General features: G+C 34.6%; 1 protein-coding gene across 1 annotated transcript; it reads right to left on the bottom strand.

The window, feature by feature from the left end:
* Positions 1-5,422: 5,422 nt before the first annotated feature.
* On the bottom strand, positions 5,423-8,864 carry LOC131874133 (probable WRKY transcription factor 2). The gene is made up of 4 exons (XM_059217377.1): positions 8,500-8,864; positions 8,262-8,396; positions 7,998-8,164; positions 5,423-5,907 (listed from the first exon to the last, which is right to left on the bottom strand). The coding sequence occupies exons 1-4, from the start codon at positions 8,862-8,864 to the stop codon at positions 5,423-5,425; spliced, it is 1,152 nt and encodes a 383-aa protein (XP_059073360.1).
* Positions 8,865-13,863: the final 4,999 nt, after the last annotated feature.

Below are 13,863 nucleotides of genomic sequence, written 5' to 3'. Positions count from 1 at the left end.
GGTTGAGGATTTCATCTTTCCTAACTGACATTCCTTACACAGAGCATTCACCGGTTTGTCCAACTTTGGTAAACCTCTTACCAATTTGGACTTACTGACTTTTACAATGTTATCAAAATTTACATGACAAAATCTCTGATGCCAACACCAGCTATCTTCTACTTTTGCAATTAAACAATTATTGAATTTAGAACTTAAATGAAAGAAGTTACCTTTTGTCTACTTGCCAGTTTCAAATAGTTCAACTTTGCTTCCATAGATTTTGCACATCCCATTCCTGAATTCCAATGGATAACCTCTGTCACTAAGTTGAGAAACACTCAAAAGATTGTGTTTCAATCCTTCAACCTTGTAGACATCATCTACACTACTCTTTCCAAATCTCACAACACCTCCATCAAATTCCTTCAAAGTAAGACACTTAGTCCAATCCCTGATCATGTGGTGTGAACAACCACTGTCTATAATCCAGTCATCAAAACTATCCATGTAAGAGACTAATACTTTCTGATCTGATGTCTCTTATTTAATAGAAACAAAGACAATGTCCTCATTTGCATCTTCTTTAGACTCTTCATCTGTAATTCCTCCATCAACTGCAATGAGACAATCTCTTTTACCTTTGCCTTTATACTTCTTATACTTCTCACGTTTCTACTCATTATCTCCATTTGGGCAGTTAGCAACAATATGTCCAATCTGGTTACATGAAAAACATTTCAAAGGTAATTTACCTCTATACTTACCGGTACCTCTGGGTAACTACTTGGCCAACAATGCTTCAAGCTCAATTAGACTATCTTCATCACCAAGCTCGCTGCTGAATCTGGACTCATGACTATAACTAATTTCTTTTCTTTTTCTCACCAATGGGTTTGAAACTAAGGCTCTAAAATGTAGACTCTGATATCTGAATACTTTCATCAGAACCATTTAATTCAAATGTAGTTAATTTACCAATGATGGTGTCAAGAGTTACCTTTAATTTATCAATAGAGTTGAGTTCTTCAATGGCTGCGACTCTGATAGTGTAGAACAATAGAAGGGTTCTCAAAACCTTTCTAACCACTGTGGTATCCTCCACTATACCATGAACAATTTTGATCTCACTGACTATCTCCTTGATCCTCTGACCATACTGTTGAATATTCTCACCTTCAGCCATCCATATATCATCAAATTTACCTCTCAGACTCTCCTCTTTGGCAATATTCACATGCTCATCACTGCTATAGATATCCTCAAGTTTCTTCCACACTTTAAAAGAAGTCTCCAATCTATGGACATCAACATACTCTGAATCGGACAAGGAACTGATAATGACCTCCAATGCTTGGTTATTCCATTGTTGCTCCTTCTTTTGATCATCTGACAAAATCCCACTAGGCAGGTTATATTTAGTAACAACATGTTCCCAATATTGACTTCCTAAGCTTTTGATATAGATCTTCATCCTATCACTCTAGATTCTATAGTTTTCCCTATTGAATTTTAGACCTTCTTTCTTCATCATGTTCTCCTAGATCTTTACCTCAAGCTGTTAGGCTTAAACACAAGAGGACCTGAAAAGCTCTGATACCAATTTATGATATGATGAATCAATAAGGATCCGGTCAACTACTAAGAGGGGGGGATGAATCCCTAGATAGAAAATAAACTAAACTTTCACCAAAATTAAACCCAACTCATAAACAACTTCTTAGACTAATCGGTTTAGGCTTTGTATCTAAAACTACAACTACACTGTCAAGTTTACCGGTTGACTAAAATATCAATATAACAGTGTAATCAGATTTGAAACTCATATACCATTTAACCAAAACATCAAACCACTTTACTGACATTAGTAATAGCACATTTCAGATCACTTCTGGTCATCTAAACATATCTAAGTAGCTTTACCAATTAAACATATAACCACAAAATCATTCACCACTTGACACAATGATTTTTGACATGGAAACCCAAATGGGAAAAATCACGGTGGGGATGAGTACCCACAAGTATTCTGAACTCTTCTGAAGTTTGTCATGTTAGGAGCCAAGCCTTGTTAGAAGCTTTACAAAAATGTCATGTTAGGAATAGATCTGGTTAAGGACCACCCAATTAGGGGATTGACTTCAATACCCTGTTAGGAGAAATACCCTATTAGGAGTAACCTCAGTAGAGGATTTCAAATCCAAGCTAATGGATCACTTGGTTAGAGGATTTAGATAGCACCAAGCCTTTTAAAGCTTACCTGATTACGGGATTTAACTGTTGTAATTGTTAGAGAACAACAGGGTCCTATTGATTTGGTAATAGCACTACTCTACTTGATCAGATCCTTTTATGCTCCTATATGCCTTCAAAACATTCTGCGAATACTCCTTCTAGTTCGGCAACAATCAGACTACCATACATAATCAAAATTGCCAACACCATTACAAAACAACTCATCGACCTTATAAGAAAATACAATAGGTCGGTAACACATCACAAAACCTAAGATCTCATAGAGATTACAAACATATCAGTTCAAACATGACTATTGGATTACGTACTAATCATCTACACATTGTTCTATAAAACCTCGACCGCTCCTGGATCACTGCTCGTCAAATCCTGTAACACATCACACGTTATTCACTTCATGCAATGCACTTGCTCATTCTCGAGATAAACAGTTATCTTCACGAGCTAAAACCACTTTGAAACTCATCACGTGCAACCTACATATGTGGCATAATCATCTCTGATCACCATTTGATCATAGATCATCATAATTGATTCACCAAGATCCATCGGTTAGGGTTTTTCTTATCAACAGGTTAGGGTTACCAGTTGATCACTCTACTTTAAATAACAATACCGGTTTCCTTCACTGCTTCACTACCGGTTGCATTACTGCATCACTACTGGTTGCAATACAGCTCCACTACTAGTTACAATTGACATCAATGACAACACCTATACTTCATTAGTGCAATCTTCATGCAATGCCAACAAAGAATTGACAGAAAGAAACCCAGGCACAAGCCGCAAAATATTTTCCTAGGAAGTGCCAAAAGACAACAACGCCACTTGAAACCAAGGGAAAATACACTTGCAAGTAGAACATACAAACCACAAAAAGAACCTTGAGCACCTCCAAAAGAGGCAAAGCCCTCACCAACCCAACAACATCATTTGCATCACCATCCTTGCCTTTTGCTACACCTCTCGCACCAACAAAGCTAGAAATCCAATCTCTCATGCAAACATCACTTGAAAACAAGGGCAACCACATCTAAATACCTCTAAATACCTCCAATAGGGGAAAATCACTCAGCGAACCATCTACATAATCCTCATTAGTCATCTCACCCTCCTTGCCCTTTTCTACACCTTTTCAACAACCATTGCTAGAAACCCTAGCTCCCACGTAATTGCACCCACTCCTGCCCATCTCACTCAAATGATATTGGAGAGATTTTATTGATAAAATTCTCTACTTTACATAACAAAATAAAGTCCACCAATTGGAGAAAATTCTAGGTTTTGGTTTAAAATTTATACTAATACAAATCAATTTCTTTTCTCTAGTTTAACTAAAAATTGCATACTTAGACACATTTTTCCTTTTCAAATTATGCTAATTGGCATGATTTCATATATGTAAAAATTTGCACTTTTTTTAGGATCTTTTGGTGCACCTAATGACCTCAAATCAAAATCTAATACTCTACCATGTCATATGATCTAGTTCACAACATATCTAACCTACTTATAAAAATTCTTCCCTTCATACAACAAATCATACCTATAATACCATCTCCTAAACCAGGTTGTACTTGTGATCTTTTCCTTTCAACTAGATTATGGGAGAGATTTAGTTCCTAGTTTCAAAATTTAATATTTTTATTTTCCAAATTCAACAATCCTTAGTTACCCATTAATATGGGTGCCAAAAGTTTTAAATTACATGTTTAGGATTGTATAGTTCTAATTAATTAAAGTGGGATAGGTTTGTTCCTTTACTAGGCACACAAGGGAAGGGACTCACTAGCTGTGAGACCAACAACCTACCAAAACCCAAAAGAAGATAGACCACTTTTTAAAAGAGGTTAGATTTGGGCCTCAAACTAGTGGAAACAAATATCCCGGAAGACAAATTACATAATTAGAACAGAACAAAGGGGTTTAGGAAAGAACCCTAGACCATAACCTTGGAAAAAAAACTTGTATTGAGACTGAAGCAACCAAGGAAACAAAAAATCATCAGTGGATTATGATAGTCATTCTGCAATCTTTTGACAAAAGGATCATCTTGGAAGAAAAACTCCAACATCGTGGGACAATAGAGTCGTTCCTCAAAATGGTGCACAACAAGGTGGGGAGAAGTAGGGAAATGACCAACAACCCATGAAAAGAAAGTGTCTGCCACTTCAACTTGAAAACCACCATGAAAGCATGTAAGAAGGGAGTAGAGCCCTCTTTGATTAAACCCTGTAGGGTAACTAGCCATCAGCACTTGACTGCTTCCCACCCACCAAAGACAACCAATCCTCAAATCCAACAAGGAATCAATCTTCAACCAAGAAATGATCAAGGACCACCACACCCTGATCCATAGCCAACCTACAGACATGAGCAACAACCCATGAAAAAAATAGCATCCCCCACTTGAAATTGAAAACCACCATAGAAATAGGTAAGTGAGTAGAGCCTACTTTGATTAAACACTTGTAGGATAACCAACCCTCAGCACTCAACTGCTTCCCACCCACCAATGATAGCCAATCCTCAACTCTAACAAGAAATCCATCTTCAACTAGGAAATACTAAGGTGCCACCACACCTCAATCCATAGCCAACCCCTAGAGAGGCACACTCCAACTCTATAGGAGTCTCAAGTTGGAGGGTTGGAAGCATGAAGAGCCTGAAAACCAAAATAGAGCCCAAACCCTCCTACCAAAAGAAGATCCAGCACTTAAGAGGACCACCTCCATAGGTTCTCTAGTAGTAGTTCTTAGAATCACAGTAGCCACTATAAATAACAGGGTCACAAAATCTGTGAAAACCCTAATCACAACAAGCAACTTGAAGGGCATCTTAAAATAAAGGACAGCAAATGAAAAGGGCCCCAAGCTCGCAGAAGAAAATATTCAAATAGAGAGAAAAAGAACTCCATAATAGAAGGATTTTAAGCAGACAAAAAAGAGGAAGAAACAAAACCCCACTAACATTGCAACGGAGCCGAGCACTAGGTAGCATGGCAACCCAAAAAGCAGGCGACAAAGAACAACATCAATCCGCAGCCTCGAATGTACCAAACATTGAACCAAACCCGAACTTGGCACGTCGATCTGGCAACAGACAGCGAGAAGGGAAAAGCAAGGACCACATCTCTATTGATGAACCCCATCCAAAACACAATCACCAACCACCAGTCATCCCTATGCTAGGGCCAGACGATGGCAGAGTTAAATCGTAAGATAGGGGAAAATGAAGGAGGTGGCAACAATAAGGATCCCCAAGTGCAGACACTCCCCGACACTGTGAGAGCAAGCAGGACGATCTCACGTGATGGAAGCAAGTACCAAACTGCAGCCACCGCCTTCAAGGACAGGACGCCAAACCCCAAAGAAGGGAGCACACGGGCCCAGGCATAGAGCAAAGGACCCAAAAACACCAAGACACCAAGGAGCACAGCCAAGGGCAAAACCAGAGGGAAAAGAGACAAACTGCCTTTACATAGAACCTCTAAACTTGGGGAGAACCGAAAAGCTGCATACTCCACAACTTGGGGAGAACCGAAAAGCTGCATACTCCACACCCCGTGACGCATAGGCTGAGCAGATCCACCATCATCTGGATCATCATCTTCTCTTGCACCTTCCCCAACCTTAGAAACCCTACCTCCTCCTCCCCCGCTACTCTCCGTCTCTAGAAGAAATCCATGAGTTACGGTTAGGACTCAAAAACTCTACTAGTTATGGTTAATCTTTGAGTTAATGTTGTACCTAGGAGCCATTGTGTGAGCATTCATGTTAAGACTGGTTGAGGATTGTATAGTTAAAGATATCATGTTATGATTGTTTCTATTATCTAAGATCATAAGGAAATTAAATGTCAACATCACTCAATGTTTATTTCAATTGACATTATACAAATCATTCAAAAATCTCAAAATACATTACAATTCTTAACTTATCCTAAGGATCACTAAAATTCAACAATCAATCATAGCTTGCATTATAATCAATTGTCATTAGACTTAGATTGCATCAATATCATTTTTTATCAAAAACTAACAAATTGACATTCGTTTCCCTCTTTTATCTCTTTTCAATATCATCAAATAAACTTAGGGACTTGACTTCAGTAAGAAGATTTCATAGTGCTTACTATATCCATGTTAATTTTAGACATATTTATATATCATGTGAAAAAATTCAATAGATATAAAAAGAGATACATAACAATGAATGAATTCACGTGATGGATTAAATTGCAGATATGATCCTATCCTAAAGCCTCAGATGTTCAAATTGCATTCATCTTAGATAACTCATCAATGTTCACTCTTACCATATCGAATTACATAAAACCAACATGAATCCAATTTTAGAAGAAATTTATAATCTACCTCAACCATTTAAGCACATTTCAATCCAATATCATTTCCTGGTTTATCCTTCGGGTGTGCTTTCTTTCCCTGCACCAAGGTTAAGGTTTTGAAATTAACTATTGAATTGTTAGGAAACCAAAATAGATTCTTACAATTTTAAATTGCGGTAGCTAAATTTAGATTGGATGAAAGGGTTGTTTGATGCTTTTGTTAGGATCTCTGATATTTTATTGGTATATTTAGAGGGAAAGCCAGGTGCCCTCTCGTGTTCTCCCAATATGTCACATGTTCAACATGTGCATTCTCTTCTTAACTTCTTTTATGTCTGGTACACAAATGGCATGTGCTAAAAAACATAAAAAAAAAGTCTTCATTAAAAAAAACTGCGGAAATTAAGTTAATTAAAATTAACTTTTGAGTTTTCAATGTTTTAGGCAAGATCACAACATGGTCGAACCCTCCTCTAAGCTGAATTTTCAAAGGTGAGAAAGCGAGAAATCTTTCACTCGTTAGGATTTGACTCTGCTTTCAAGTCATGACGTAGGAAGCATCAAATTTCTAGTTTGATAAGGATTTTGACTTGAGAGCTTCTGATCTGTTACTATTCGTCCATTATACTTAAACGAATCAATCAGATATACATGACAAACATAGTAATTGGACAAGGTTATTAGTAATATATAAATTTTATCTAAGAATTTTACACTCTCTGTATCTGCATTATTTAATTGATTAAACTAAACTCCATCTATGATAATTGTGTTTCATGACGTGCGCAACAAACAGTCAGTCATTAGAATAGACAATACAAGACTGAGGGAACGGATAATTTTTCTGTCACCGACTTCGTATACTTTTTCAGGCTGAATTTCGTTTTTTTGTGATATATTAAAGCACCGACTACAATTATATTAAGCTTGCGATTCGAACCCCAACTTCTTCTGTTTGCCTGACAACTGATGTAATTGCAGAGCTATTTAATCTTTTCTCGCTTTTGTTTTAAATGAAGTTTAAAGTACAACTTACCAACTTTTTAGGCCATAAAATAATTGTCCTACACAGATTTTTGCACCATAAATAAACGTAAAAAAAATAAAACATTTCTTACAGAAAGTTTTACACAGTAATCCAGAAATTTTAATATTCAAATTGACCGTAAAATTGTTTGAATCTGGCCTGAAGACAACTTTTAGACTTGTGATTCTTAGCCAAACTTTCATTGTTAGAAGTCAAATTTTCACAATTTCTATTCAAACTCATGAAAAATCACTTCACGGTGTACAAGGTATCCAATCAGTCAAATTTACGCGTTTCAATTTCCTAACTCCTTCTAAAAGTACAGCTCACTCATTGCTTAATCAATTCCACGGAATACAAATTAATCAGTTATTATTCGTAGTATCACGCATGGGTATGTAAACTCGTCTCTCAACATGAACATAGTACACGGGATTTGGGCACGGATGATTATGAATCCCATCGTAAGTTATAACCAGTATTTCGTTATCCAAAGGCTTTATCTCCACCCGTTTCTTCACACTGCATTTTTTGTCTGAGCATTTATAATAACACCTGAAAATCCATACTCGTTTTTAGTATTATTTCTCTATCAGCCATCCCAAGGTAAACCTTCCTACGTTAAAAAGATATAAATTAGAAAAAAATCTACCTTGGCATTCTGCAATTTTCCATCGATTTCTCTCCATACTTTCTCCATTTGTACCCGTCGTCCAGAACTTCTTCACTTTCTACTTGAATTATAATTTTCTGCGTCTGGCTTGATTTCTTCTCAACATTCTTCATGCTGCAAATAGACAGATATTAATAAATACAGTAGAATTCATTTCTAATAAATACAACAGAGCTTTTTACCATTATCTTAATCCTAAAGAACGTATAGTTCTTACCGTTTGTTCTTGCACTGCAATATCCCATCTTTATCACCACTTCTTACTCTCTTAAGTTTACTGCTACTATGTGACTCATCCGATTCATGATGCTCAAAATTTTCACACCCTTCATATCTGGCAGATTTTTCTGGAGAGTAAGAAGAGATCTCAATATTATCAGGAGAAGAAAGGGATTGAGACGAATATGATGTTTGACAAGGATAGGAAATCAGTGATTGAGTGAAATCTAAAACTGAAAACTGGGTGTTGTTGTCTGGGAAACAGAAAGCTCTTCTATCTAAATTATCAAAGACTTTTAATTCCGCAGAAGAAATTTGGACATCGTCTAATAGGAAACCGTCAGAAAATCCAGTGACCGCCATGGAACCTTGACTCCACAAACAATGCTCAACCAAAACATACACTCTAACTGAATACGTCTTAGAAGCTATGAGAGATCGAAACGCCTGCCAATGAAATTGAAATGAAATTGTGTAGTGGGCCGAGGCATTTTATGGGGGAATACAATGATTGTATGGTTGGGTAGGGGAATACTGAAAGGCTAAAAATAATAATAAAAGTACGCGTGATGATCTTCAATAATTGATGTCAATCAGACGACTGATTCTTTTCCACCGTTCATACCATGACTACAAACGAAATTTCGTATGTCAATGTTAGAGTTTAGGTCAGTCCAAATAGCACATTTGCATTGACTTATGCTTTTAACATTTTATTTTATTTTATTTATTTATATATTTTTTTATTTTTATTTTTATTTTTATTTTTATTTTTTTTTGTGTGCATAGTTCTTATCTATTTATAAACAGTATATTTTTAAAATATGGAATTTTTATTATATTAATATTAATATTGTATTTTATGTTAGTTGTCTTATTTTTCTATATTATTTTTGTTACATATGTAAGAATCTATCTTCATATAGCAATTGGTAATGTAGATCTATTTTTTTCTCTATGCAATGACATTTTTCAATTTGAACCACAATCATGAATCTATCCCCTTTTCAGAATTCCCAATTCAAATTTACTTTAATGACCCTTTTATCTTCCCATCCTAAATTGACTAGACATGTGTTTGATGTAATTTAGTGGTATGTTTTGGTATTTAAAGATATTTGATGTTTTCTATCAATTTTTTTTGGAATACGCACATGGTCCCTTCTCATAGAAGATTGAAAGAGAAATTAATATCAAGCTATTTATTTTTTTGACTTAAAAGGAGTAAAGAACTTACATACAACATTATAGTGACCTTTCTTATTGTATTTGAAATTTTGTACACATTTCTAGTCATTGATCTAAGAGAACCTATATCCTGCAATATAACAACCACCTTGTCAAACCAATCTTAAAAAGAAGCACTATATATGAATAAGGACAAATCTAGACACAAAGGACTAGTTCACAATCACAAACTTATCTTTAAATAATACATAAATGTAACACTCATGGATAAGATAAAAAGATCCTATCATACATGAGAACAAATTTAGACATAAAAGAATAGTTTATGATCACAAACTTATCCTTAAAGAATACACAAATCTAACATAAAATCTCAAAATATTCATATCACAAGTAAACCTTAGTTTTTAAACTTGTTCCTATTCAACAAAATATTCATTAGTGATGCACTTCAGTCATGTAATTTAATACTACCCTTCTAAATATTCTTTATCCTTATTGAAACGTAAAAGACTGTCAAATAATTTCTAATCCATCTCAACATTTCAACACTTTCCAAAATAACTTAATATTCCTTGGTCTTAAATCATCAACCTCAATTAATGTAATTTAGGGTCTAATAAGCTATTAATTATTTATCGTTGGGTGTGCTTTCTGTCCCTTCACCAAGGTTAAGGTATTGATATTAACTATTGAATTTTTAGGAAACCAAAGTGGATTCTAACAATTTTAAATTGTGTTTCCTGAATTTATATTGGATGAAAAGGGGTGTTTTGACAGTTTTGTTAGGAACTCTGATCTTTGATTGGTATATTTAGATGTAAAGGCAGAAGCCCTCGCGTGTTCTACCTATATGTCACATGTTCAACATGTGCTTTCTTTATAAAAAAAAATAGTCTCTCTCCTACACAAATGGAATTTGCTGCAAAAAAAAGTCTCCACTAATAAAAATTGCAGAATCAAGTTATTTAATTTCAAATTTTGAGTTTTCAACGGCTCACGTACCATCATAACATGGTCAATAAATTTTGAGTCGTTAATATTATATAAATTTTATTTTGATTAAATAATAATGATTTTACCTTCTTTCGACAATTTATCAGTTATAGAAAACCTATTTTCTTATGGTTATCATCAAACATTTTTTTCAACAATTTATAAACTGCAGAAACCTATAATTCTTTAAAAACAAAGACTAATAATGTTCAACATTGTAAAGGCTTACCACCTCTCATCGAGTTTGATTGTTTAGGTCAATTGCTGGCTGGAAATATTCATAAAAATTCACTTGATAGAAACAAAAACCTACGAATCACCTTGTCCTGAAGCACATTTTCGCAAGGAGTTGTGTTCCAATACTATAAAGCAGATGGAGATCACAGCTAACTCTTTGTAGATTATGATAACTTTAATCTAAATGCAATTGGTAGATGTAAAACCATATTCTACAATCCCTTTTTAAATCTTCTTTATACAACTTCAACACAGCAAAATAGCGGCAGCAGCCTGCAACTGTTGGATATTCCACTAATTTCTCTTTATTTTAATTATCAATTTGAAACCGTAGCCACCTTCCATGATGCAATTTTCCACTTAATTTATAATGGATACACTCAATCAATGTTGCCCTGTTTGGCAAACACTCTATGAAAGGGATTGTTGGTTCAAATATCAAGCATATTTTTGAATGAAAAAGTTGGCCAATTTTAGCGCTCTTTGCCTGTAGATTTTCTTTTTAAAAAAACTCACCCAGTCATAATGCCAATCTTGTTCATCATTATCAAACCTTCGATTCTTCAGCACCACATTTTCCTTAACACCCGTTCATTAATCTGCAGTTTATTCGTGTCTCCAGGCCTTTGTCCTCACACCCTCATGCAAATCACAGTCTCATAATATTATTAGCCTTTGATACCAAATGAAGAACAAACAACTGAATTCTAAATCATTGTTGCAGATCAACAACAAAACTCTAATTTCAGATATGGATTTTGCAGTTTACACAATGGATATATAAAGCCATTATTAGCCCATTAAACTGTCAAATCTTTAACAATGAAAAAAAAAAACTTCCTATCAACTAACAATTTATTTAATTTATTCATTAATCTAAACTATAAAACTTAAAAATAACCTACATTAATGTAATATTCGTCAAGAGATATCTCATCAATCTTAACTCTTATCATAATATCTAATTAGATAAAGCCAACATCAATACAATTTTCAACTAATTTATAATCTATCTCAATCATTTTAACACATTTCAATCCAATATCACTTAATATTTCATGGTTTTCTGTTATCAGCCTCAATTAAATTAGTTTAAGATCTAACTAACTATTGATTGTTTATCGTTCGCGTTTGCTTTTCTTCTCTACACCAAGGTTAAGGTTTTGAAATTAACTATCGATTTTTTCAAGGAAATCAAAGTAGATTCTAACAATTTTAAATTACGTTTCCTAAATTTAGATTGGATGAAAAGGGCCATTTTGATAATTTTGTTAGGATCTCTGATATTTTATTGGTATATTTAGAGGGAAAGTCAGGTGCCCTGTCGTGTTCTCCGAATATGTTACGTGTTCAACATGTGCATTCTTTTATAAACTTATTTTTATCTCTGACACACAAATGGCCTTTGCTACCAAAAACAAAAAAATCTCCATTAAAAAAGCTGCATAATTAAGTTATTTAATTTCAGATTTTTGAGTTTTCAACGGCTTAGGCAAGATCACAGCATGGTCAAACCGTCATCAAAGCTGAATTTTCAACAGTGAGAAACGGAGAAAGCTTTCATGGGGTAGGATTTGCATCAGATTTCTAGTTTTATTAGGATTTGCTTAGAGCTTGTGATCTGTGAGTATCCGTCCATTAAACCTAAATGAGTCTATCAAATATATATGGCAAACATAATGATTTGATAAGGTTATTAGTATTATAAAAAAATTAACCGGAAATTTTATATTTTATATTGACCTTACCTTAATTGATGAAAATTAAACATTAACTATTAAACTACATCTATGAAGAAACTGTTAAAAACAATGTGTAACATGACGGGTGTTTCAATTTGTCAGTTATCAGAATAGATAATGGGGAACTGATCATTTTTCGGTCACTGACTGTATGGTTTTTCAGGTTGAAGTTCATTTATGAGTGATATAATAAAGCACCGACTACACATATTAAGCTGGCGATTCGAAACTCAACTTCCTCTGTTTGCCTGACAGCTGGTGGGTTTGCAGAGATTTTTAATTTTGTATCGCTCTTATTTTAAATAAAGTTTAAAAGTACAAGTCACCAACTCCGTAGGCTATTAATAAATCACCTTAAATGTATTAAAATAAAGGAATTGTCTACCAGAAATTCTTACTACATAAACAACAAGCATACATTATTTTAAGATTCAAATTAACCATTAAAAATAATTTGAATCTAGCGTGAAGACAGTTTTTAAGGCTTGTGTTTCTTACCCAAATTGTCATCGTCGGAAGCCAAATTTTCACATTTTTTATTAGAAACAACTGTAATATAAAAATCATGAACTGTCGTTTCAAGTCCCCATTCAGGTGAATTTACACTTTTTAATTTCAAAATCCCGTTTAATAATACAACTCACCCATAGTTAAGCTAATCCAGAGAATACGGGTTCATCAGATATTATTCGTCATTTTATTGGTATCACGCAAGGGTATGTAAACTCGTCTGAGCATTTATGATAACACCTGAAAATCCATAATCGTTTTTAGTATTATTAGTTCCTGCCTTTCAAGGAACTATTGTCCAGGGTCTTTTTTAATTTTCGAATAGTTATTTGTTCCCGCAGTCAATCACATTCCATACATAAAATTTCGTGAAGTTCAGTTTCTTATTTCGCAATGTTTAAATTGTTTAAATTAAACATTTTTTAAGCAAAATGTCTTAATGAAAGAATTTTATGTCTTCTCATTGGATTAAATTTTTTTAGCGATATGGTTGCCTTCACATGAAATGAGACGGGCTTTAGCTGTTGCCTGCAGGGCTGGAGTGTTGGCATTCTATAGATGGTGGAAATGGAGGCAGTGCACACCCCAATGCAAGAGAACTCAAAAACAAGGCTGCCAAAACAGGGCTTGTAGAGTTCACATCTGGGGAGTGGCAAGGTGTACAGGTGAAAAGGGACAGTTGGCCAAAA

The sequence above is a fragment of the Cryptomeria japonica genome, chromosome 3 (assembly GCF_030272615.1).
Source record: "Cryptomeria japonica chromosome 3, Sugi_1.0, whole genome shotgun sequence".
In the NCBI taxonomy this organism is placed as follows: domain Eukaryota; kingdom Viridiplantae; phylum Streptophyta; class Pinopsida; order Cupressales; family Cupressaceae; genus Cryptomeria; species Cryptomeria japonica.
This window is presented reverse-complemented; position numbering and strand designations above follow the sequence as displayed.